Here is a 27,467-nt window from a genome sequence, read left to right on the forward strand (position 1 = left end):
AAGCCCAAGAATAATTAAAACTCTAAAAAGGAATTTTGGTGACAATTGGGTTTTTATGCTGATTCCTAACATACAAAATTCATTCAGTTTAATGTTGCCCATCAAAAGCTATAAGCCAGAGAAAATTTGGCTAATTTTTTAAAAATGTTGGGAAACACCCACAAAAAGTCAGGTCATCTTAATGAAAATCACACTATCAAATTCAGCACATTAGAGAACCTTATTATAGAGGTTTCAATGAACAAAAAATGGAGTTTTGCATAAAAATACGTGTTTGTTTGTTTGTTTTGCTGGTTTTTTTTTGTTCTTTTGGCTGGGGGCTAGTCGTACCAAACCGAGATCTCTAAAAGATCAAGACAGGACTCATTATAACAGAAGTTAACGATTTTTGTTCCCTTTTTAAGTGACAAATAAGATTGAAGGGTAAGTGACCCCCTCCTACGACCTTTTTTACCCAAGACATACAATCGAAATTTTGAGATACTCATATAGTTCAGTTTAGTTGAAAGGTCCAATACCCACGCCTCTGGAGATGACCCCCCACGACCCCTAAGGAAAAGGGCTGTGAGTTGTGCAATATTCCTATTTATAGTATTTGCTTTTGGCAAATAAAAAAAAAATTGTGAAGATTGTCTTGCGGGGAGGAAATTTTCCCGGTGGATTAGATGTACGAAATTTTACAGTAGGAGAAGGGGGATTTCCTTACATGATTTGAAAAAGTCAGAAATCAAATATGAAAAAACAGGTTTTCCAGCTAAAAGTAAGGAGCAACATTGAAACACAAAATCAGCAGAAATTATTTTGCATCTTAGGGTGGGGGGGGGGCTTCTTCCTCAGTATTTGCTCTTTACACTAAAATTTGGCTTTTTGTCCCAATTTTTTAGGAAAACTCCTGAAAGACAAGGACTGTTGAATTTGAGTAAGAAGTATCTTTAAAGAACTTCAAAGCTTTAGAGTAAAGAGCGAGTGATGGAGAAGGGGCAGCTACTCTCATGTACGGAATAATTTTTGCTTGTTTAAAGTTTTAATGCTGCTTATTTCTTTTAACTAAAAAACGTGTTATTTTTATTGAATTTCAGATATAGCCTATAGAATCATCTTTAACGACAACCTAAAGTACCTATTAAAAGTTATTACCATAAATAAATTTTAATGACTTTTAAAAATATGGAGAAACCCCATAAAAGCAGTCTGATTTGGATGAAAATTGTAAAGCAAGTAAAAAACCTGCACGTTTACTTTAAGAATTAAATAAAAAAAACAAGTTTTTTCAACTGAAAGTAAGGAGCGACATTAAAACTTAAAACGAACAGAAATTACTTCATATATAAAAGGGGCTGCTTCCTCATCAACGCCCGGCTCTTTACGCTAAAGTTTGACTCTTTCTCTCAACTCTTCTTTTTAAAACAGTAAAAAACTTTAGCGTAAAGAGCGGGGCGTTGATGAGGAAGCAGCCCCTTTCATATACGAAGTAATTTCTGTTCGTTTTAGGTTTTAATGTCGCTCCTTACTTTCAGTTGAAAAAACTTGTTTTTTTTATTTAATTTCTGAACGTTTTTGAATCAATGCATGTTTTGATTTTGGCTCTCCGCAGAGGAATAATTAAAACGAAATTTGCATATTTTTTTTTTTTTTTGGCTAAATGGCTTTCTCATAATTTTGATCGAATGATTTTGAGAAAAAAAGAGCGGGAGAGGAAGCGTAGTTGCCCTCCAATTTTTTGGTTAATTAAAAAGGCAACTAGAATTTTTAATTTTTTACGAATCTTTTTATTAGTAAAAGATATACGTAACTTATAAATTAGCTTACGTAAAGAATTTTTTATTCTCATGTTTTTATTACACATATAAGAGGGTTCGCCTCCTCGTCAGTACCTCTCTCTTTACACTAAATCTTAAATTTTGTCCCAATTCATTAAGAATGACCCCTGAATCACAAAAGCCGTAGAATAAATAGTTGACATTACTAAAAATACTTTAGCGTAAAGAGCGAGGTATTAGGAGGAGGTGAGCCCCTCATATGGGTAATAATTTTTGTTCGTTTTAAGTTTTAATGCTGCTCCTTACTTCCAGCTGAAAAAAACATTTTCATATTTATTTTCTCATTGATTTCTTTTTAAATAATGCTAGTAAATCCTGCGCTCCCTTCATGGAAATTTTCTTCCCCCATGACAAATTCCTCGATTGAATCGAGGAATTTGTCTTCTCAACCCCTCCCCCAACCAAAAATCCTCCTGAAAACGCCTGTACACTTCCCAATAACCATTACTATATGTAAGCACTGGTCAAAGTTTGTAACTTGTAGCCCCTCCCACGGGGACTGTGGAGGAGTAAGTCGTCTCCAAAAACATAGTTATAAGGTTTTTCGACTACGCTGAATAAAATGCCTATCTCAGAATTTTGATCCGTTGACTTTGGGAAAATAATTAGCGTGGGAGGGGGCCTAGGTGCCCTCCAATTTTTTTGATCACTTAAAAAGGACACTAGAACTTTTCATTTCCGTTAGAATGAGCCCTCTCGCAACATTCTAGGACAACTGGGTCGATACGATCACCCCTGGGGAAAAAAACAACAAATAAACACGCATCTGCCTTCTGGCAAAAAATACAAAATTCCACATTTTTGTAGATAGGAGCTTGAAACTTCTACAGTAGGGTTCTCTGATACGCTGAATCTGATGGTGTAATTTTCGTTAAGGTTCTATGACTTTTAGGGGGTGTTTCCCCCTATTTTCTAAAATAACGGAAATTTTCTCAGGCTCGTAACTTTTGATGCGTAAGACTTAACTTGATGAAACTTATATATTTAAAATCAGCATTAAAATGCGATTCTTTTGATGTAGCTATTGGTATCAAAATTCCATTTTTTAGAGTTTTGGTTTCTATTGAGCCGGGTCGCTCCTTACCTTGTTACCACGAACTGTTTGAAAGTTAAAAAATTTAGTGAATGGAATAATCAAATACTTTGCATCTCAAAAATAATTTTGTTTTAGGAAATTGGTTCAAAAACGAGGTATTTATGCATAAATTAACGACAAAAGATTGTCCAGTTTGTTTGCCCCCCCCCTTTTTATTTTGAATAGAAAACTGGCACTGCAAAAGTGGCTTAATTTATACACAACTTTACTTTAGGAGCGGTATTAAAGCAAGTTTTATTGCTATTCAAAGTGAACCACTGTTGTTGAAGCCTACTTTATTCTCTCACCTTAAATCATTTGGCAACTTAACGGTTTTATCAACATGAACTTCTTCCAGAACAAAACTATTTAAAGTACCAAGGACATCAAAATGAAAACATTGTCTACCCTCTAACTTGATCTTCAGTAAGTTCATACTTGAAAACAATTATTTTCAGTAAATTACTAGTTTTTCAGAATTCTGTAAACATTGGGAAGTATCACGAGTCAGTTTGTTTGAAACAGTTTGTATGCTTACAGTTTATATTAAATTGTTGCATAAATCGCGAAGAAGTAATTTAAATCAATAATATTTTGTGCTCCCAAGACCCTAAATCAAGTGTAAATGCCTCTTTCACAATTTTTTTTATAAAATATATTCTTTTAAATTATTGGTAGGTCCTCATCCCAATAACAGCAACAGAGAAAATCATGCTCCACTCTAGTCACTTTAGAATTTATTAATTTCTGCGAAATACGCCTCCGCTCCTAGTAATGATGTATAATCCTTTCAGAAAGCAAAAAAAAATACGTTAAAATTCGAATTTACCAATGAAGATCCAACAAATATATTTTTACAATAGAGTATTTTCTCTCCAATGTGCAATAAAGCTACAAGGAACAAAGACAATTTATTTGCCAACTTTCAAAATGAATTGGATGAAGGTCTTGTTTTGTTTTTCAATTTTGTCGTAAAGTTTACCCAGATTATCAATTTTTATCAAGTGAAAAATCGGAGTTCCAAAATTTGATTTTCTAGAAAGTTGGAAACCGTTTTACTTTCCTCTGTAAAATTGTTGTGATTTCTTAGCCTCCTTTTCTTTGTCAACAAAAATGATGGTGTTTCCGACATAAATAACAACGATAGAAGTAGCGTCAAAGGCAAAGCGCCACAAATCTAAGCCAGTTCATTTCAGTTTACATATTTACCAATGATGTAAGTAATTAGAATACCCACAGCTATCAAGATTGCAGTGAAGTTCCCAAGTACTCCACGAACACTTGGAGATGCACATTCACCGATGTGAAAGATTAAAATTTCTAATTTCTATATTCATTATAGTTTTTTTCATTTTTTCATTTTTTTTAATTAATTATTTTGATATTGATTCGTTCATTTATTTATTTTTTTAATTTTACTTCTTTTTTCTTTTACTCATTTCGTAAAAGATTTTTTTGTGATTTTATATTGAGCTAATTTATTACTTGAGCTTTTTTTATTGCCTCCTATTGAAAAAAAAAACCCAAAAACGAATGAATTCTATTCCCCACTAAAAGACATGATGTCACTAGCGGAGTAATATAGCTAGAATAAAAGCGATAAAAAACGCATATGCAAATACATGCAAAATGGCAAATATAGTCTACTATCGCAGAGCATGCCACCGATCATTTCCTGCTAAACTCTCATGGAACGTCTCTAGTATTTTCTAGGATGATGACAGTAGTCCACAAGTCTCAGTTATGTAACATCCAATTTTGTACTAGTGCGCTTGTCCACTGCTGATGATAGATACCATTCCGACTGATAGATACCATTCTTGGATCTGCGTCAGATGGTGATTAGTATTCATTTGAAGGGAACAACCATAAATATATATAGATGTAAGAAGAGCCTTTGGCATTTTTTGGTTGGAATAGTAAAGAACAAACCGCAGGGATCAGGCAGCAGAGTCACTCAAATATGGCATCATATCCAAGAGAAGAAACTTTTCAAAAGATAGGAGTGTTGCATTACTTTGTCAAAATACACACGATTTACATCATCTTATATATAAAGATGCAGTTTCTGTCAAAAATTGTATTTTATTATCATGTTACATTACTTACAAAAAGCACGTAAATATTTCCCTTCAAATAAGCCCGTAAACATTTCCATGATGTTTCAGCGCTCCACTGGCAGAGACAATAAGGACGAAAAAAGGAGACGCATCCCAAGATCCCATGTAAAAAAGTGATTTTCCTGGCTTCTTACGATGGGGGACTGTAATTCTTCAAAATATGGTTTTCGCCTATGGTGATTCCAATGCGGCAGTTCTCATTTGGATCCGATACCATTTTGCGGGGTTTACTAAAGGGGCAATCACGAGTTACCCCTAAAGAGTAACCATAGTGATAGAATAAGCCTAAATGAAAAACAAAATTGGGAATGAAGACATAGTAAAAAAAGGAAGAAATGTCAGGTATTTCGGCAGATAATAGCTAAACCGTCTTCAAAATCGTGAATAGAAGTAGCACTACATTAAAGGATATTCTATAAATATGTAAAAAAAAAAAAGACGAGGATAAAAAAGACAAGTTTTTCAACGCAATAGATAGATGTTATTTGTTTTAAATTTGACCTTTTAAGTTAAGTTACTTAAACCCTTATTTAAAATTAAATAAAAAACAAGTTTTTTTAATGGAAAGTAAGGAGCGACATTAAAACTTAAAAGGAACAGAAATTACTTCGTATATGAAAGGGGATGCTTCCTCATCAACGCCCCGCTCTTTACGCTAAAGTTTGACTCTTTCTCTTAACTCTACTTTTTAAAACAGTAAAAAATTGAATCTGATGGTGTGATTTTCGTTAAGATTCTATGACTTTTAGGGGTTGTTTTCCCCTATTTTCTAAAATAAGGTAAATTTTTTCAGGCTCGTAACTTTTGATGGGTATTACTAAACTTGACTAAACTTATATATTTAAAATCAGCATTAAAATACGATTCTTTTGATTTAGCTGTTGACATCAAAATTTTTTAGAGGTTTGGTTACTATTGAGCCGGGTCGCTCCTTACTACAGTTCGTTACCACGAACTATTTGATTACATCAACAGTTTTTTCCTTTAATATCACCCTCTTTCAGTGTAATCGTAAAGCACAAGCTGTGCAAGCAGTTCTAATATTCCCTAATAATGCTGTAACATATTTCATATACGAGCTTTAAGAATCTGAAATATAAAATACTATAAGCAAGAAGAGAGATTGTTTTCTGTGTATTTCATTTATTTTTCCACTCCTACTAGAAAGTAAAAACGATTAAAAAACAGGTCTTGGCTATGGTTCATTTCTACATATCACCGAAACTCTTCTGGTCTTTTGAACAGGAACACCATCGAAATATGATTCATCGTTACCAAGTATTCCATGGGAAAAATCATAGCGCGCAAAGTCCCTGCAAAAAAGAAACTATTATTATTAAAATTAATAAACATATGAGGAAATGGGGGACTCTACCGTGAACTCTCCCCCATTGGTTTGAGAATCGTGTACCTTAAATATTGTCTTACATTAAAATTTAACTACTTCACGCATTTGAGACTATATTAACGTACATCTAGGAGGTCTGCCATATACTGTTAAAAATGAACCAATCAAAGACTACGAAAACTCTGTTTTAACGTTGATCTACTTTAGATGAAATGATATTAAATAGTTTATGGACAGGAGAGGTCACTGAAGGTAGCTAAGCTATTTCAAACGGAGATATCCGTAAAATGGCATACGTACAGAATCCAGTAAAAAAATGAAAAGAATACGCTTCCATAAAAAAAGAAGAGAGGAAATCCCCTCCAGGTACTTGACAAGATTTTTTCTTTCGTCGGGAGGGAGCAACAGAGAAAAATATTTGATATTCCAATGAGAATTGCACAAAATTCCGAGAAAATGTGGAAAATTAAGGGGAAGCTCAAAGCCCCCTTTACCTGTGTACGTCCATCCTCTCATCAGAAGCTTTAGTAAGAGCCTTCAGTAAGTTTAAACAGAAACACAGCAAACTCCAGATTTATGTAAAAACTCCAAGAACTATCCGGTAAATGAATAAAAAATGTTCGAAACAAAACAGGTTTTCAGTCTTTCTATGAGAGGGGTTACATACGAAAGTAAGACACATTCAGATAATCATGGATTTAAATACTGGCCTCCCTTCATTGGAAGAATATATATATTGATCAGGAAGAATTCGTGTTTTGATGAATATAGAACAAAGGGTGTTGAGGGACAAAAGTTCTTGTAAAAATGGAAAAAAAGTAAGTATCATGCTGTCACTAAATAATTGTTTTTGAAGGGCTGTGCACCTGTCCAAACAACAGATGAGATTAACGATTTGTATCGGAACTCTCCGCCATCATTTACCAGAGAAAATGCCTGGACAGCTGACCTTAAAATGTTGCTGCAACCAGTTGATAGGCGGTAATCGTTTAGAACGTCCAAAAGTTGCAACCACTGACGACAGTATTGCTGAAGTTCGCCGAATAGCGCTAAAAGACCGTCGAATTAAAGTGATAGAGATACGAGCATGAATGCTACGACTATGTTCCAATAACATCCTTGTCATACATTCAATCAAAATTTAGGCATGAGAAAGCTGATCAAGCATTGCGTGTCACGTTTGTTCATGATAGGTTACAAACATCCTCGATAAATTATTTCCAACGTTCTGTTTTTCAGATAATACCTGATAAATCAGATTTTAGCATCAAATGGTTACTATAGATGAGACTCGATTGGACCAAAAGTCTGTCAAAGAAGTATAGAGAAAATCCACACCAAAAAGGCAATCACCGTTTTTGGCTCAAGGCGTTGTGTTAACTGTTTTTCTGGGTTAGTTATTGAGTAATATTAACAGAATATCGTCAAAAAGGAAAAGCTATTAACAAAATAAAAATTGCATAATTTTAGAAATAGGCGTTAAACTCCCCAAAAAAGAGGTACTTTAAAGGAATTCAACGATCATTAACACTACTACTTACAAATCATGAACTTAGTTATTTTCCAGAGAAGGAGGATCTAGCTTTCGTTTTGTTTTTCCCCAGGTTTGATGATCATACCAAACCAGTAGCTGCGGGTTATTGAAATAGAGAAGAATCAAGTGAATATTAAAATATCTAGTGCCTTTTTAAATAGCAAAAGAGATTCTGCCATACGAAAGTAACGTGTTCAAGCATTTTGGCAAAATCTTATTCCACAAAAATTATGAGAACTATTAAAATGGTATTTATACAACGCCCTAGTCTCAAAGGTCATAGTGGCGTGAGGTGTAATCATTTTTCCTTTACCATACACGGAATCCATATAAAGGGAAACATTGTTACAGACAATGTAAACAGTATGATTAAAGGCTATACGAGTATCACACAGTTCCATATCATTTTTAAGGGTCTCGGCCAGTGGATTGTCTTATGGCGATGAGGGTGCCTAAGCCTAAAAAAAGGCATCTTAGGGCCGTGTTATTGAACTTTCTGTGAGAAGGGCTTCATACAAATTAAATGTTCAGATGATTATGGATTTAAATAGTGACCTCCGTTCACTAGGAACAACGTATATATTTTGGTATATATAGTTCGAAGGGTACTGAGGGGGGAGAGCCTCAGCACCTTACACATCCTTTTGGAGGAGACGACCATTTGTTTTGTAAAACTGTGCTTTATTTCATAAAGAAAGAAAAAATAAATTAGCTCTTTTTTCAGTGCTGCTCTGTAAAAGTCGAAAATTGATTTAAAGAGGAGAATTCCTGGAGGCAGTAGTCTACTTTTAGATAGTCAAAGGTATAATATTAAATGCGTAGGCTACAGAACTTAGATAAAACAAACAAGTTTTTTTTTTCAAACGAAAGTATAGAGCGACACTAAAACTTAAATTGAACAAGAATGCCCCTTCCTTGGTCCCCACTCTTTAAGCTGCAGTTTTTCTTTGTGCCCCAAATGCTTTAAGAACGACTGCTCAAAAGACAAATGGAATGGGAGTCGAATAGCTCTTTGATGCCCCTTCTTCTACAGAATAACTTTTGTTTGTTTCTAGTTTTAATGTCGCTCTTAACTTCCGTTTGTTAAAAAACCTGTTTTTATTGATAGACGGATAGAAATTTGAATGTCGGCTTTGCTGGCTCTTTAGCTAGCACTCTCTCCATTACAAGGGCACAAATACAGCCTCTCTCCACGTGCAGCACTCAATAGAGTTAGAAGCACTGGCCTTTATCCCTCACATGCTTGTTATCATATGATCACATTTCCGGTGTTTTTTTTCGTTTGTTTATATATTTCGAATTTTCATGGTAAAATTTGCATTCTCATTGTTCTAAAATGATCCTACATCAATGTTCACGTTTAGCTAGCATTTTCGGCTACAAATTTACTGGAAGGACTGATAGATAGGCAGACAACCACCAAATCGTGACAAATACTAGTTTCATTATATCAATATTCCTCCTAATCCTCCCCCTCCCAACAGGCCCATACCGATATTAAAGTCCTCATTTTTTTCAGGGACCAATTTAGGCCAAGATGAGCCAAAAATGGATGTTTTTTTTTCGCTACCATACTAAGCAAAATTTAAATATCAAACATCATCTATATAAATCTGAAAGAAATGGTTTACCTCATAATATATAATGATCTCCTTTTCAGAAGAATATCTACCTTGATTTCCTTATTCTGCTCATGAATAAGTCTCATCACTGAATCAGACAAAAGACTAAGCCCAGCTATTGTATTGCCGCAAAACTAAAACAAATGATGATTATAATAGTAAAAAAGAAAACATCTTAACACAAGCTAAATATATATAAATATTACTCAGTCAAGTAAAAATGAAGTTTTACCTTAAACACATTGTTATACAAATGATTCTTTCACTACCCGACTGAAAAATATATGTTGATTCCGAATCTAAAGAGTCTGTCGCTCTGGCTCTTTCACAAATTTGATTTATTTTAGGTTGAGGGTGAATTTTATAATGTAAAGAATACCGTCCTGAAAATACAATTCCGAACTTAGAAAGATGTTTAGGGGTTTGATTTAACATTCATACATACTTTTGAACATTACAGCAATTCGGATTGAGGTTGGAGAGGGTGAGGTAGTCTCTGCGGCAAATTTGAGGTACATAGAAGTCTGGCTTTTTTGAAAATCGTCATCGTCCACGAGTTTCGAAGGATTTTCGCATCCCCAATTCTTTGTCTAAAAAATCATCTTTCTAACTAATGCTGGTAGAGCTTGCGGCAGACACAGAGGTAGATTTGAGGTACAAGAATGTAAACGTGGACATTAATACAATGGTTATAAAAATGTGTGAAACCTAGTAGTTGAATGTAGCACTAGAATGTATGTGAACATCAATATGACGGGTAAAACCTACTAAAGAAGACACCTAGAAATACAGTAACTGGCAAGATTGCGAGTGAGAAGGTGGACGTATAGGCGAGGCTAAACCAATAGGTTGGAAAATCCTGAATGGCATGACTGGAAAAGATATAAACATTTACACTAAAAACAAAGCAACTGCTGTTACTATGAGAGTGCAAAGTAACCTGAAGTCAGTAGCAGAACTGCCTACCTTTGACCCTGCTTTAATGTTTCAAAGGCTGGTCACTGTTGCCAAGAGTTCAGACGAAGAGAAGAACTCACACATTTTTCAATTATGAACTCTGCTTTCCGCCACCTTTGTTATTTGAGCCAAAATATTTCCTTCGATTGGCGGACAAACCAGCGCATGCCAATGCAATCTGGCACGAGGTCGAAGGTCTGCAACCAAAGACAGACTGCGTGCTTAAAAGCTTGGATGAAACTCAGTATGGGCTGGATTGCGAGAACCCTTGCATCGTTTGACATGGGAGAAATGCAGCACATACGTAAATATCGGCACCAATTACATTGACTATGCGACGCGAAGATATGGATGCGCTTTCATAGCCTTTCACAGGTATTTAGCTGAACGTTCAATCAAAGACGTGACAAATGGGAGAAGAAGCAGGTCTAAAGGCTGTCCTACGATCAGCATTCAGCCGCAGATGCCATTTTTAGTAAAAAAAAAAAAAAAGAAGATGATTTCCTTAGCAACACAGAAAACAAGCAGGCAATAATCAGCACGCTGTCTGGCTACCTTAATGATGTGGGATGTAAGTGTGCCAATTACCAGCCGATACCAGCAGAAAATACGGACTTACTAGTCTTTTTACCATACCACAAGAAGCGAAACTGTAAACCTATATCTTTCCATTCTGAGTCAAAAGTCGCAGAAAACTGGAGGCCGTCTGTAGGATATATTGGCAGCTAAACTGAAATTTTGTGACACTCTTTGCGACCAAATTATTTCCCTCCTGGCCTTTCTCAGATGCAATTCGACTTCGCGAATTTCTGGCATCTGAAAAACTACACCACTGAACCAAAAGAAAAAGAAGAAAACTTCCAGGGTATCGCCGGACTATTCCTGGATTCGGCTCCAACAAAAGACGACATTAGCAAAGCTGAGCATAAGGCCATGCTTATCTTGTTTAAGGCTGGAGAAAAGGAAACAAGTCTTGACCAGGTCCGCTACAGAAAATTCCTCGAAAAAGCCGGGAGTTCTAGAAAGGTCACTCCCACCAACAACCGATGTTAGCAAGTATCATTCGCTTCGAACATATTTCCAAGTAAAATCGTGGAAAAGCGTAGAGCATCAACTAGATCATTCGGAGTTTGGCTGGATTGTGCGGCAAGGACAATTACGACGTATGTATTCAGATAGATCACCAGTACCGCCTTCCCTTCTCCCAGTGTTCAACTGTAATTGCAAGAGCGAGTGTTCCAGTCTGCGATGTTCTTACAAAAAGCATGTATTTAAATGTAACTGGATTTGTGGCAATTGTAAAGGAACAAGCTTATTTCTGTGTTTTAAGGTATGCGTTTCAGCTTTCCTCCTTCCTCTTCATTCTTACTCTTTTTCACAAAAAGGGTTGCAGGCATGCTGGATTTTACCTGGACACAGTCTTGATTGTTACCAAAGGTGTGAGACTGCAAATGTTTTGCCTGCAATATTTAGTTTCATGTTCATCAGCAAAAGAAAAGCTTAAAAATCAGATCACATTTGCTGGTATTCACTAAATCTACATTTTTTTTCTCGACCTCAAATTCAACTTTAAAAAAAATAAAATTATTGAAAGAGCTAGAGCAGCACGCTTTTCGGTTCGGAATAAGCATATCTTTTTTAGTTGGCTAGTGAAAGAATAATTTGTAAAGCAATTTGATGAGATTGACACCTTTTTTTTAACACGTTTACTAGACTATCTTCTTTACTACGCTCTCCTGCTGAAGGTCAAGCAAGATAAGATCTTTTTCCGTAAAATGTCTATCACAAGCCCAGGTGGGCCAAATTCTTACTTCAGAGCGAAATTAAAAAAAAAATTAAAACATAAAGATATATATAATCAGATAAAAAAGTCATCAAGTAAAAAATTGATCGAAAGAATTTCAGTTATTAAATTTGTACAGGAATTAAACCGGTGAACAAAAAAAAAAAACAAAGACAAATTAGTTTTTGTGACTAAAAAACAACAATAAAAAGACACACAATTTAGTAGAAACATAGATCATTATAAGAATGTTCAATATCAGTAAAATAAACTTTAAGAAATAAGCGATAAAAAAGGGTGGGAGAAGGAAAGATGGAAAGTAAATTCACCTGATTTAACATATTAATTTTTTTTTTAAAGTTATTCTATTCCTGCAAAAAATTTACTATGGTAAAAATAAAATTTTTGCTGAGTTCAAGACCTTGTTGCTTGTTTATCTCAATTGCTAAAGCAGGAAAACAGTTCTTTTCTTATTCTTTCGTTTCCTTTTTTCTAACCAAATAATTACCTCGTAACATATTATTGAATTCCTTTCCTGGAAAAAAGATAAGAACCCTAATGATAAACCCTACATTAATCAACCGCAAAAACCCTGATTCGAGATGAATTGAAACATTTCAGAACTGCTAAATTAAATAAAGCTAATAAACAAAGAGAAACACACGCACACACAAAAAAAAAATTAACGAGTCTGCTCAATCCTAATATAAAAAATAAGGCTGAAGAATTGTTTCAGAAAAACAATTGGTAGTCTGAGTTGGAAAAAGTTATGTGACAGGACAATTCCCTGCTTAATTCCAACCTACTTGAACCACTTGAATTTACTCCCAGTACCCTTGACAGATTCCTCGCTTCCTTTGTCCCAATCCTTCCGCCATGATCTTATTGGTTACCGGCTGATGCTATTTCCTCTTTTTTCGTTTTTGTTCCCCGTTGAAGAAGGAAAATTGTGAAGCTGAGAAAAACAAGCGCATGCTCTTTAGATAGTCCATTTCTACTTATTAGTACCTCCAGTTATTTTTTTTTTCAAAATATATCACCGAATCTGGGCAATTTTCACGAATATTGAAAAAGGACGAAAGGCCTGGTTTTGAAAGTGTTGGTCCAACCTCTCTCACTCATTTGTTCTCAAAACTATTTAAAAGATTTATTGCACTATAGCTTAAGAAGAAATCCTACTTCTTAATGACCTGAGGCAATCTGAACACCTTAAATCCAGTGCATTGCTTTGTTTACGTTATCAACTTCATTGTGAAAATCCTTGAAAAGCCTAATGCCAGGTTAAATTATTCTTCCACTGATCTCCAAAAAGCCTTTGAACTTGTTAATCACAATGTGCTAGCTGAAACTTGTTACTAAACTCAAGGTTGACTTTTTCAAGGTGAAATTGGCTGCCTCTCCTTACAGTATATATAACAAGTAGTCAAATACCTGCACTATTATTCCAATCCCCTCACTGTCCTCAGTGGAGTACAACAATTTGTTCTCCTAGGTCTACCCTTTTTTACACTTAAGATGGATATTTCCCGAGAAATACAAATCTGTTAATGACATAATGATCTTAGAAATGTGATATAAAAATTAAATAAGTTATCGTATGAGCATCTTCAACGACATTACACATGACCCGTCAGAATTAAACATGAGGGTAAACCCTTCTGAATCCATGATAATGCCAATGTGTTTTCTTAAATCCCCACCCCTTTTTCTTAATACTATCCCTCCTACAATATCTTGCACCCTTCTTGAAATTAATTGGCGGCAAAAGTTCTTACTCAAAGGGGAATATACATTAAAAAAAGACATCTTCAGCTAAGGCGTCTGCCCCCTCCTTAAGCCCCTGAATAATCTGTGCAGTCCCCTTTCCATTCTTTAATAATTTGCCGTTATTCACCCTCATCTTAAATATGCTTGTCCAGCTTGGCACCCTGGCGATTCCCAGGAAGAGTCAAATAAATTCGAACATATCATCCAAAAATGAACCCTGCGAATAATTTTCAAAGGAGGTAAGTTCCATTCCCTCTTCTTCAAAAAATCTAGATTAGAAACGCTTTTGTTCAAGATAGTTATATTTTCCCTCCATTAAAAAAAAAAAAAAAAAAAAAAAAAAAAAAAAAAAAAAAAAAAAAAAAAAAAAAAAAACATGCCTTTGCACGAAAACCTTTCAAAAGAAGACCCTTCTCGTCCAGACCCCAAATTTTTCTCAGCCTGTACTGCTCGACTACAAGATGCGAAAAAAATCTTTCGTTACATTATTAAAAAAAAACAATTGAAACTACAATTAGTTTACTTCTTGTTTTTATTCGCATGGGTTCGGTTGGCTCTCCCTTGATTACATTTTTAATGGCCTTTCTGATTTTCCTTTTTTTTATATGTTACCGTAACTAGTTTTATTTCTGGTACTTGTTTATTTTATAAAACAAACTCGAGAAGTGAAGTTTGATTAATGCTAGTGGAAAAAGAATATGATGAAAATAGAATACTGTATTAGCAAAACTGTGAAAACTACAACTGATGCTCCCAGAACGCAGAAATGTCCTCAATAATCGCTTTAAAATGCTCGGCCTTCTGCCTTTACTGCCGCCTACCATTTGTACTCTACTAAGCATGAATGTAAATGATGGCGGGGCGTACCTCGGTGCCGTCTGTTCCTCCATTTTACGGAACCTCACATTCTCTCTACTGTTTGGGTAGAGGCGCCGGTTTCTAGGTCGACAAAAGTTACTTTTGTGGTTCACTTTCAAATAAGTGAAACCTGCTTGGTACTCCTTATCGTGGAAAAATATAATTGCCTGTTCTTCGGTCCTGGGCAAATCCCAAATTTTAATTTCAACATCCATAGTGAGACACTATATTTTATCACTAGTCAAAGCAAACTAACCGGTGTCCAAGAATCGCGTTAATAATGAACTAAAATGAACTAGGTTAAGAATTGCGTTAATAATGAACTTTTCTTTGTATTTAAGACAGTCAGCCGACACCGAAGCTCCCAATTGAATAATTCAAAATAACGTTCAGTTTTGCTAATGAAGTATTCTATTTTCACCAAACTTCACTTGTCGAGTGTGGTTTATATTATGAACAAGAGCCTTATTTCTTTTTAATCTTCAACATGCCTACCCATATGTTTATATTTTTTGGGGCCAATAAGATAAAATAGCGGTTTTGTACGAAGGTTAATAAATTAAATTATTCATTCTGTCTGTTTGATGCAGCCTTTAAACAGTTTTAAGTGTATAGTGTTTTTTAAACCTTTTTTGATGTTATTGACTTATTTTTTTTAAGTTTTTGACTCCAAACTAAGAATTGATTCTTGGCAAGCGATAGAAATTTTTATGAAATAAATATCTCATCTTTTTCTTACTTGTCCGCAGGGAATTATTTGCAAAACAAAGGGACATTTCTGTTTTCTTTTCCATGAGGACGACCAAATTGCCTCTTTTCCCGGCTTAGGGCTAACAACTCCAATGCTTTCTCAAGGCCACAACATAATTTGCACTTTACTGAAAAAATTCTTTTTGAATGTTTTCACTTTTTTTAACTTTAATAAATCAAAAATATTAAGATATTGAAGAATAAACATGAGCATATGTATATTAAACTGACAAAGCGCAGTCATTCATAGTTTTTTCAGTAAAGTGCAAATTATGTTCTGGCCTTGAGCAAGCATAGAGGTTATGAGCCCTAATCAGATTAATTTCTGCTCCTTTTGAGTTTGACTCGGTTATTTTTGTATTTTCTGTTCGTTTTGGGTTTCATTTATGCATCGATGCTGATCTGTGGTATTTTTACGCTTGGTAGATTATTTGATTCTATTTTTGTTCGTTTTTGGCTCAAGTTCTTTACTTTTCCTTGAAAAACTTATTTTTTGGAATTTTTTAAAATTAATTTCTGTTGGTTTTATATTGAGATAGTCTTTTTTAGGGAAACAGAATTGGAAAGCTGATTGCCCTCCAATCACTTTTGACTCTTAAAAGAGGGCACTAGAACTTTTAATTTCCAATCAAATTAGCTCCTTTAAAATATCAATGATATTACAAGTTATAGTAGAGCAGTGCTATCAATGATATTGTTTACATGACTTTTTAATACCGCCACGCATACAGTTTTTTGTTTAATTGAAAGTCCCCCAAAGGTTCCCTAAAAGCTTAAACTTATTGCCCAAGTGTCATTAGTTACAGTAACCGTAAAAGTAGTGTTATAAGTATATATATATATATATATATATATATATATATATATATATATATATATATATATATATATATATATATATATATATATATATATAAATATATATATATAAATATATATATACATATATATATATATATATATATATATATATATATATATATATATATATATATATATATATATATATATATATATATATATATATATATATATATATATATATATATATATAGAGTCTTCTGGCTAGTTCAAACTCCGCCAAAACTTACCCTGAAAGATCTAACTAAATAATGTAAGCCGTTTTTGTGACATTACTTTGTCACCCTTTTGACAATCTACAACTACATGATCATAGCTTGTTCTGATTTAGTTCAACATCTGCTAATATATTCCTTGAAATCTACACCTTAATACCCTTAGCTCGTGGAGTACCCCTCCCCCTAGCGGAAAACACCCCCATGGAAAATAAGGCTTTTCAAATTTGAGAATTTTTTGAGTTTCGCTTTTTTTATTTTCCGTAGGGGGAAAGAATTTTGGTTTATGGGTATTATGTGCCACTCACTTAAGTTTACGCCGTGTGAAACTCGAGAGCAAACTGGTTCCTTCTTTACTTTCTTTCAGCTTAGCACGAGATAAGAAAAAGACAAATGACAGAATAGATGGGAAACGTATAATTTGGGCTATGTATTTGCACATAAGGGGGGGGGGTAAAAGTATTTGGACATTCTGAAGTAAGAAGACCATTCTTACTTCATAATATACAGAATAATTGTACCTAACACATTTTGTATGCAGACCCGCTATACTTTACCCCCCCCCCCACCCACTCCCAATGTGCAAATATATATCCCAAATTTGTTTCGAAAGTAACGAAGAAACTAACGAAGAAACCGGTTTGTTCTCGAGTTGAGGATGAAGCAACTCGTTTCATATACGTAACAATATCTGTTTGTTTTAAGGTTCGATGTTGCTCCTTACTTTCCGTTGAAAACTTGCTAATTTTTATTTAATTACTTACATATAGTATTTGTTAATGGGAAACATACAAAACAGGTTTTTTAAAGAAAAGTAAAGAGCTTCATTAAGCCGGAAAGGAGTAGAAATAAAGTCAAATAACAACCAGTCTCTACCAACAATTCATCATTCCTCAAAACACATCCAATCAAAACTTTAAGAGAACTATTCTGTTCAGCATTATTAAAAGGTCCAGTAATTACATCTTTGGGGATGTCAACCTCCCCATATTGTCAATTTATATTATATCAACTGATATTATTAATTTAGACTTTTAAGGGTAAGTTGTGGGGGATAGGGGCAAGGGTAAGTTGTGGGGTTTCAATTAAAGGAGAAAACTATGTACATGCTGCATTTGAAAAGGGTATATAAACAATATCACAGGCAGAACTACTCTATAATAGCTAAAAGTATCATTGAAACTTTTAAAGGAGCGTAATCAATTCAAAGTTAAAAGTTCTGGTGCCCTTTTTCAGAGTAACAAGAGAATGGTGGGCAAGCAACCCTTCTCTCAAGCCAATTCATTTTCCAAATGAATCTAGTCCAATGACATAATTATTTGGACTTTCAATAATACTGAGCAAAATAGTTCTCTTAAAATTTCGATTGGATGTATTTTGGAGAATGATAGGATTATGGGGGGAGGCTGATTGTCCTCCTTTCACTTTTGACTCTTAAAAAGGACACTAGATTTTCTGACTTCCAATCGAATGAGCCCCATCCGATCCGAAGTTTATACGACCATCCGTTCCATAAGAGCCTTATATGCCCGGTGCATAAATTACAAACCTTGCACCTGGGCTCTGGCAGGTTGTGTCCACCTTGAAGCCATTGTTATATGCTCTTTGGACTATTGTGAAAAACATGGCAATCTCACGTTTTTGATTGGATACGTTTGGGGAAAACAGGTTGTCAGGAAGGGGGGGGGGAGTTGTCCTGCATCAATTTTGACATCAAAAAATAAAAATTTGTTAATACAATAGCTAAATAGCTAGGCTGTAGCAGCTATAGTATATAATTATCACTTATTGATCTTATTTTAGAACAAAACTACCTGGTCTTGTGTTTTTTTAAACAAAAATACCTGTTTTGCGTTCACTTCCCCGTTGAAGACTCAAAAGGCATTCTAATCCTTTCATCCTACGACGTTAAACGACAAAATACGTTTAAAATATTTTAACTTTAGTAAATCGAAAAATCTTAAAACTGTACGGAATATATATCAGTATATGTATAATAAACTGACAATCGACAGCCATTTTTTTTTTCATTAAAGTGTAAATTATGTTCTCGTCTTGAGAAGGTATGGTGGTTGTTAAAGACATAATTTCCAGACCTTTCAACTACGCTGAATAAAATAGCTATCTCAAAATTTTGATTGTTTTGGGAATTGATGGACGTGGGGAGGGGGCTTGTTGCCCTCCAATCAATTTCGACTATCAAAAAGGGCACTAGTTGTTTCGATTTCCAATCGAATGAGCCCTTTTCGAAGTTTCTACGACAATAATGGCCAATCTTAAAAAGGATACTAGAAGTTCTGAACACTAATCCAATGAACTGTGTGGGCCAGGGGAGGGGTTGTCATCCTCAAAGACATAATTTCTGGAGTTAGTTGCCCTCCAATCATTTTCAACTCTTAAGAAGACGACTAGCCCGTTCAATTTGCAATCAAATGAGCCCTTTTCCAAATTTCTATGACAATTACTTCGACACGAAGTGCCCTGATATAAAACCAAACCAAAAAAAAAAAACAAAAAAAAACGCTGTTTACTTAGCGCTGTCTATGATACACATTCAAACGCGTAATTGTTGGAAACGGCTCGTTTTTTTTACAAGTCAGTGTGAAAAAATCCCAATTTCTGGATATGGTATAAAAATAATATCCTCAAAAACATCTCAAAATCTAAAATTCAACAAAAATCAAATCTTTGGGTGGTTCTCTTTGGTAGTATATACTATTTTTTCAACGTTTACATAAAACCCAACAGAAAACTTGCAAGAATATAAATCATTCTCAAATGAGGGATACATTTCCTTCTAATGCACCCTTCTTATGCAAGATCAACTAGCGCTATGACAGAGATTGTACTTTTTATTAAATGTTTAATTCTAATGTTAATGCTCTACTAACAAATTAAACACAAAAAAACAACAAGTTTTTTAACTGAAAGTAAGGGGCGACATTAAAACTTAAAATGAACAGAAATCATATCGTATATGAAAGGGGCTGTCCCCTCCTCAACACCCCACTCTTTAGGCTGAAGTTTTTATTACTTTAAAAGCAGTTAAAAAAATTCAAACTTTAGCGTAAAGAGCGGTGCGTTGAGGAGGGAACAGCCGCTTTCATAGACGGAATAATTTCTCTTCACTTTAAGTTTTAATGTTACTCCTTACTTTCAGTTAAAAAACTTGCTTTTTTATATTTAATTTCAGATCATTCTTAAATAGTGCCGGGAAATCCGGTTCCCCCCTTATTGATAAATTCCTTCACCTCACGGAAAATCACTCCATGTAAAGTTCTTCCCACATAAAATATCCTCCCCCCATCAGGAAAATTCCCCAGACTAGCTGAAAATTACCCCCGGAAATTTCTTGCGGGTGATTTCGGCTGAATATTTTTTCTTAACCCACTTTCGTTTGAAAAAGACTTTAATTTCTGATTGCTTTTAGAACCATGCCGGAAATCAGCCCTCCGTTGAATATTCTTCACACAAAAACACACCGGCCAGTAGTAGACAGGTGCTCCCGCAAAAAAAAAAATTCCCTCTGGAGAAATTATCCTACGGAAAAATCTCCTATGGAAAATTTCTCCCGTAGAAAATCCCCCAACCTACGGAAAGATACTCTACACAATTCCAATCCGGTAAATATTTCCCCCAGACATTACTAAATATCTTCGCAGGTAGAATTGAGTCGGAAGGCTAAGGGTGTTTTTTCACGTTTTAAAAAAAGTTTGGAAGAAAAGGAGGATCAGTGTGCAAATCAAGATTAGAATATTAGAAGCTACAGTTATGACACTGGTCAAATATGGCTCTGAAGCAAGGACGCTCCGAAAAGCGGATGGAAATTTGCTAGATGTTTTCCAGAGAAATTGCCTACGGATCATTCTGGGTACCTGGGTGACTGACCGTATTTAAAACAGTAGGCTGTACGAAAAATATGGTTCAATCCCTCTTTCTAGGGCTATAACGAAAGAACGGTTGAAATGGCTAGGGCACGTTGCGCAGATGAAGGTTGACAGATTGCCGAAGACTGTCCTTTTCGGCCAACCGTCTAGGGCTAAACGGAAAGCAGGTCGTCCCGGTCTTGGCTGGGAGGACGTCATAAAGAAATATTTAAAGGAAATGGGAACTTCCTGGGAGGGTGTAAAAAGGGAGGCTTTGAATAGATTGGGATGGAGGAGGAGCGTGCGTAGCTGTGTTGGCCTCAGGCGGCTTAGTGCTGTGGTGAGTTGTTAGTAGTAGTAGTAGTGGTAAAGAGAAAGTAAGACGAATAAAAATAATTTTACATAGGAATTTTGGCAAATTCCTTCAGTGTAAAACTTCCCTTGGAAAGTTAACCCACCGGGAACTTCCCTCCCCACACAAAATTATCCCCGTAGAAAAATCCCCCCAGCAGAAAATTCTCCGCCCTCCCCGAAAAATCCCTGTATACAGTATACTTCATAATAAGAGATACTATAAGAAAATAGTGCGCAAAATTCCTGCCATACAAACCTTTCCCCAGCGGCTCTGGGCGGTTATGTTATTTTCAAAGACATTGTTAGTGGGATTTCAACTATGCTGAAAAAAGGCTATGTCAGAATTTTGATTGGATGTTTTTTAGGAAAAAAAAGGTGGGTGGGACTGTGGCCAGTTCCCCTTCAAACCTTTAGGTCACTTAAGAAAGGCACTAGAACTTTTAATTTCCGTTTGAATGAGGCCTTTCTCAATATTCTAGGACTATTGGTTTGATGCGATCACCCCTGGGAAAAAAAAACAATAGACACGCATCTATGATCTTTCTTCTGGCAAAAAAAAAAAACAACACAAAATTCCACATTTTTGTAGATGGGAGCTTGAAACTTCTACGTTAGAGTTTATGTTTACGCTGAGTCTGATGGTGTAATTTTCATTGAGATTCCTTGACTTTTAGGGAGTGTTTCCTCCTTTTTTTTTCGAAAATCAGGTAAATTTTCCCAGGCTCTTAGCTTTTGATGCGTAACACTAAACTTAACGAATCTTATATATTTGGAATCAATATAATAAGCCGATTCTTTTGAAATATCTATTGATATCAAAATTTCATTTTTAGATTTTCGATTACTACTGAGCCGCATCACTCCTTATTTGCAGTTCGTTACCACGAACTGTTTGATGTGCTCAATTAGGTATGTTTGCTCTGATGCATATGCTTTTCAAACTGAAAAAAGGTAAAATTTTTAGTTCAAATCAGTAGTTAACCACCACGTATATCCAAGTCTTTTGATTAATATTTATATATTCTTATTTTTTTATAAAAAATAGCACGCACTTGGTAACAAGTGGTAACAAGGTAACAAGCTGTGACTAAGGAGGATCTCGGCCCAATAGTAACCGAAACTATAAAACGGAATTTTGAGAACAGTAGATACATCAAAAGAATTGGATTTCTATGCTGATTCAAAATATATAAAATCTTTTAATTTTAATGCTACCATCGAAAGCTCAGAGTCTGAGAAAAATCTCATGATTTTTAAGAAAATGAGGGAAACATCCCAAAAATTCAAGGAATATTAACGATAGTTGCACCATCAGATTCAGCGCATCAGAGAACCGTGATGTAGAGGTTTGAAGTATCACTGTTTCTGCTAAGTTTCCACTGTTAAGTTTAAAGCACCCATCTGGAGAAATATGGAATTTTTTTTGCCAGAAGAAGCATCACAGATGCGTGTTTATTTGTTCTTTCTTTTGCTTTTGTTTTCCCAAGGGTTATTGTATCAAACCAATAGTCCTAGAAGATCGGAAAGGGCTCACTCGAACGAAAATTAAATATTCTAGTGTCTTTTTAGTGACCAAAAGGATTGTAGGGTAACTAGCCCCTTTCCCCCCAAGTCATCCGACCGAAATTTTGAGATAATCATTTTGTCAGCATAGTTGAAAGGTCCAATAACTATACCTTGAGGATTAAATGACCCCTCAGAGCCCCTCGGAAAAAGGGCTGAAGTTATGAAACTGTCCATTGTTTACATATAATATTTACTTTTGGGAAGCGTGCAGACATTTTTCGGGCGGGAGGGGAATAATTTTCTGCAGTGAAGAGATTTTCCGTTGGGAGGCTATTCTGTGGGGAGGAAAGTTTCTGGAAATAGAATTTCCAGAAGAAATTTTACATGGGGGAGGGGATAATTTGCGGGAATTCCTATACAGAATCATATTTTTTGTCTTGCTTTCTCTTTGGCGACTCAACTTTTGGAGATTTTACACGAGGGGAATTTGCGAGGATCCCTATACGAAATTAAACAAAAAATTACTCATTTCCAAACGAAAGTAGGTTAAAGAGAATTTTCCACTCGAATTGTCTGCAGAAAATTTTTTAAGGGGAATTTCAGTGAGGGTGGAATTGTCCCAAGGGCATTTTACGCAGGTGAGCTTTTCATAGTAGAATTTTCCGTGGGGATATTTTCCATGGTGGGGGGGAGGCGGACTTCTTGGTTTTAATTGAAAAATAATAAAAAGTTAAATAAGAAAAACAAGTCTTTAACATTAAAGTAAGGACCAACATTAAAAGTTAAAACAAACAAAAACTATCCAGTATATGAGTGTGGCTGCCCTCTTCTCAATACCTCACTCTTTGCTTTAAAGTTTGAATTTTCCCCCTCAATTCTTTAAGAACGACTCTTGAAACACAAGATCTTTTTAGTTACAATAAGAATTTTTTTTAAAGTTAATTAATTTTTTTAAAGGTTAAGAATGAAACAAGATGCCATAGTTGTATATTGAATTAAATTCTGATAAAATGTTGACCCTAACTGGAAAAATCCTGTTACTCTTCTGCATGAAACAACAAGAAACAATAGGTATCTGAGGCTTGATCTCTTTGTTATTTAAAAAGGGGGCTTTAACTATAAAAAAATATTACAATTTAGAATTTTTTTAAACCAATGATTCTGTGGGATACCTCCCTTTGAAGATAAGCATGTCAATATAATCTGCCATTTTTACGTTAAGTTTTTTTTTCAGAAACAGCGTGCAGAATTTACCACCCCTTCTCCTCCCCCTTCTCCAACGTTTTTTAGAGACAAAATTAAAAATATAACATTTTTAGACAGAATGGTCTCTCACAAAAATTGATAATATAGGGTTAACAAAAAGATTTTTAGAACCTTTTTGCAATTTCAATCTTATTTTTCCAAAATTTAGAATCCAAAATTCAGACTATAAATCTGACAGCAATCATTAGTATATTCTGAAATCTCACCTCCTTCTCAGATATTGTAAGTGTCTAGAAAATTATTTGTTTATTTTTAAATTCATAACTCTATAAAATATTTTATAGTATAGCCACATAGCATTAATACTAGTTTAAATGTTATGAATCTCAAAGTGGACACAACTATCCCCAACCTTGATATTCATCACCACCCCATCTGTTAATCTTAGCAGAGAATTATGTTCATATGTTCAATTGCTATTTTCCTATCTTGTGTCTCAAATGTACTAAGTTTTGATTTTATTAGCTACTTTTATTTTTTCAAATGTTCCTAAATTGAGCAAGATTCCTAATATATAACAGAAAAAATAGTTTAAATACAGATAAACGACATTTTTGAAGAAACCTAGAAAGATGTTTTTCATTTTTTAATAAATAAGTAAAGCTTACTCTGACACTGTCAACATGTGGTTTGATCACCCCATTTGCTTCTAAGTCAAGAACATGGATAAATTTAATAGGTGTGGTTCCTGGTGGTATTGCTAGTTCTTTAACCCTGTCAAGAATTGAAGTGTTTGCCTTTGACCAATGAAGTCTTTCAGTCTCTCTGAATCCATGGATAGCCTGAAATTCAGTTGCACATTAATTAATGACAAATAATCTACATATTAACTGTATTTTTTTTCTTTCTTACATATTCTAATTTACAGAGCCAGGCGAATCATTAGTGCCTGAAACAAGAATATTACTTATCCCAATCCATCTTTAGATTTTATATATCTGCTGAACTTTTCCACAAAGGAATCACAAGAATGATTCTACTGGAAAATACTCCCAGGGAACAAGTTCCAGATAAATATTGAGTGCTAAAAAACAAACTATTTTAAAAGTATTTTCACCTAGGCATTTCAAAGTAGGTTGTGCCCCAGTGTAATTATCTTGTCACTCTGACAAATGGTGGCAGAAGGAGAGAATACTTCTCAGAGGGAGGTGAATATCCTGGTATTCCTGGCATGGCCCTGCAAGAACCATGGCAAAAAATGAGCAGCTAAATTTGGCAACATATTTTAGACAGGACTTCTTGGAGTAAATAGTCACTCCCACCTTTTCATAATGAGAGGACCATACCCAATCAAGGTAGTCACTCAAGGAAACACCAGCTGAGATATAGATTCCCAATGACAAAATTTCGCAATTCATCAACAAGTCCCCATTTCTCAGCAAAGTAGTGATGGTGGGTTTGCTAGGTTGTTCTTAATGTAATTAATAAACACAAGGGAAATGGTAGAACTTAGGATACAGTCTTTGAAAGCCCTAATCCCTATAAGATGCTTAAAGGTTGTAAAGTCTTTAAAGACAACCTAGAAAGAACAATTATCACACAACTTACAGCCAATATAATACTTCATCTAAGCTCTTGCAGTAGACCTCTAAATTAAACTATACTGGAAGATTTTGAAATATAGAAAGACAGTAACCTTAGTCATATCCTTGTGTATGATGACCAATACCCTCTTGGTTCTGAACCAAAATACAGTCTAGCATAGAGTATTCCGGTTAAAAGCCGTATTGTCAAACATTAAGTAGCTTATTTGGTACTTATCTGTTATAGTGGCATCACTTAAGAATTACGCTGTATAAAACTCAAGAACAAACCGGTTTCATCTGTCTGTATTAAGAGACAATTAGCTTACGTTTAGCAGAAAACGAATAGCGGCTGACAGAATACAATGGACTTATATAATTGGTGCTACAAATTTGCACATTAGGGGGAGGGTAAGGTGTTTAGACAGCGTGAAGTTAGAAACCAGTTCTTACTTGATAATATGCAGAATAATCGTAGCTAACACATTTTGTATGCAGACCCACTATACTTTACCCCTCCCCCTAATATGGAAGCTCTCCAGGTGTGAGGAAAAAATTAGAGCAGAAGTAAAGTGTGAAGACGGATGGAAAACTGTTTTAGGACAATATTTTGAAATAACCTCAACCAGAGGATCTAGTCACATCAAGGCTCCAAAAAACATGTAGTATTCTGAGACAGGAATGATTTACCTGGTAAAAGATGGTTTCTATGTAGGAAGCCAGAATCAATTGACTGCATGAAGGAGTCTAACAGGTTGCATTCTAATAGGTTTGAAAGGATTGAAATATCATTGCTAGTAACCTAGATTAGATTTGAGGGAAGTTGACTTTCAACAGAGTCAACTATGATATGCTGATTATTTTTGCAACAGTATCAAGATCTTCTACAAGGATTACATACAACTGATTGAATGCAAGAGCATTTTGTAAACCATCCTGGTTTCTTCTTTCCTAAAGCTAGATTGTCCCACAGGCTTGACGGGTTGGTGAATTGGATGGTTCCGTGGGCTAAAAGAGCCAAATGATCTGTAGCAAATACATGAGCGCCTAGCTCAAAAGAGACTAGAACGATAAATAAGCAGTAGGTCCAGTTGAGTTCATCTGCTGGACCCATGTAGGTCCAGAAATAAGGTTCTGTAGATGTTGCACTGATACACATAATAGTTGATTTAACCAAGTTCACTAAATGAAGCAACTGGTCAGACTCTGATCAGAGATCATACACATTGAAGTGGGCTACAATGAGAAAGTCTATTTGGGATGTCCAAGGGTTTGCCAAAAGTTGTCCACTAGAGGTCAGTCCAGAATCTGGCAAAGAGGTAAAATAAAAAGCAAAAAAGAGTAGGTGTGGAAGGCAAGTTTATGTGGATAGAAGACACTCTTGGTTGAAAGTAAATAGACTTAAGATTAATTTTGATAAGTCAAATTTTGTCACTTTTTCCTGATATCTTGTTTTTTATCCTTGGATTCAAGAAATTGTAATGCGTTGTGAAATGTTAAAGCGTGTTTTATCGATTCAGTAACTGGGGTTAATATTGATGAAATTTTGTCATTTAAGTGTCATGTAAAAGCCCGTGAGAGAAATGTTGTATTGTAACCTAGGTATAATGAGAAAACTTAAACATTTTCCCCTTACATATGTCCTATGTCTCCTTAACTTTTCAATCGTCCATCGCATATACTATATTGTACTAGCACTTGGCTTGGTATATGGGCGATTTGGTGTTGAACACCTATGAACGACTAAGGATGCTGCCAGCTTCTTGACTGCAAGAGTTATATACATTTTTGTTTACTTTTAGGCTAAAACATGGTACAAATCTTTTATGTTTTGACAGTTTAGCAAATCTGAAATCCATGATTTTAACACTCACTCTATTGACTGTTTCGACCTGGTTGACGTTTTCTGTGCTTCACAGGGGGATTAGAAGTTAGAAATCATCTCGATCATGAGTATTAAAAATAATTGTGACATTTCTTTGTGTAAGAGACAAATCTAAGGAATCCTTTTTAGCCAGTATGACTTTTAGTTTTTTCATTTTTTTGGAGGAGGGGGGGGGGGTAAATAAAAAATTGAATAACATGGTCTCTTGGGGTATAATTTTACCAGTGAAGTTAAATTTGTTGACTTGTAAGGTTTCTGGTCCTTATTAGAATGTGTGATTTGTATTAGTTATTTATAATTTATTTAGTCCTGTATTATTTTTTAGTGTATTTTTGGACAAGTTTTTTACTCCACAGG

At 34.9% G+C, this 27,467-nt stretch overlaps 1 protein-coding gene across 1 annotated transcript in view; it reads right to left on the minus strand.

The window, feature by feature from the left end:
- Positions 1–6,138: 6,138 nt before the first annotated feature.
- Positions 6,139–27,467, minus strand: part of LOC136025225 (alpha-ketoglutarate-dependent dioxygenase alkB homolog 7, mitochondrial-like) — a 29,550-nt gene continuing 8,221 nt past the window's right edge. The window contains exons 2-4 of the mRNA XM_065701048.1: positions 24,311–24,484; positions 9,529–9,653; positions 6,139–6,328 (exon numbers count right to left, since the gene is read on the minus strand). Of these exons, the coding sequence (XP_065557120.1) occupies positions 6,211–6,328; positions 9,529–9,653; positions 24,311–24,484 (417 nt within the window). The 3' untranslated portion in view covers positions 6,139–6,210. The remainder of the gene's footprint in view (positions 6,329–9,528; positions 9,654–24,310; positions 24,485–27,467) is intronic.

This window comes from Artemia franciscana, chromosome 3 (genome assembly GCF_032884065.1).
Source record: "Artemia franciscana chromosome 3, ASM3288406v1, whole genome shotgun sequence".
NCBI lineage: Eukaryota > Metazoa > Arthropoda > Branchiopoda > Anostraca > Artemiidae > Artemia > Artemia franciscana.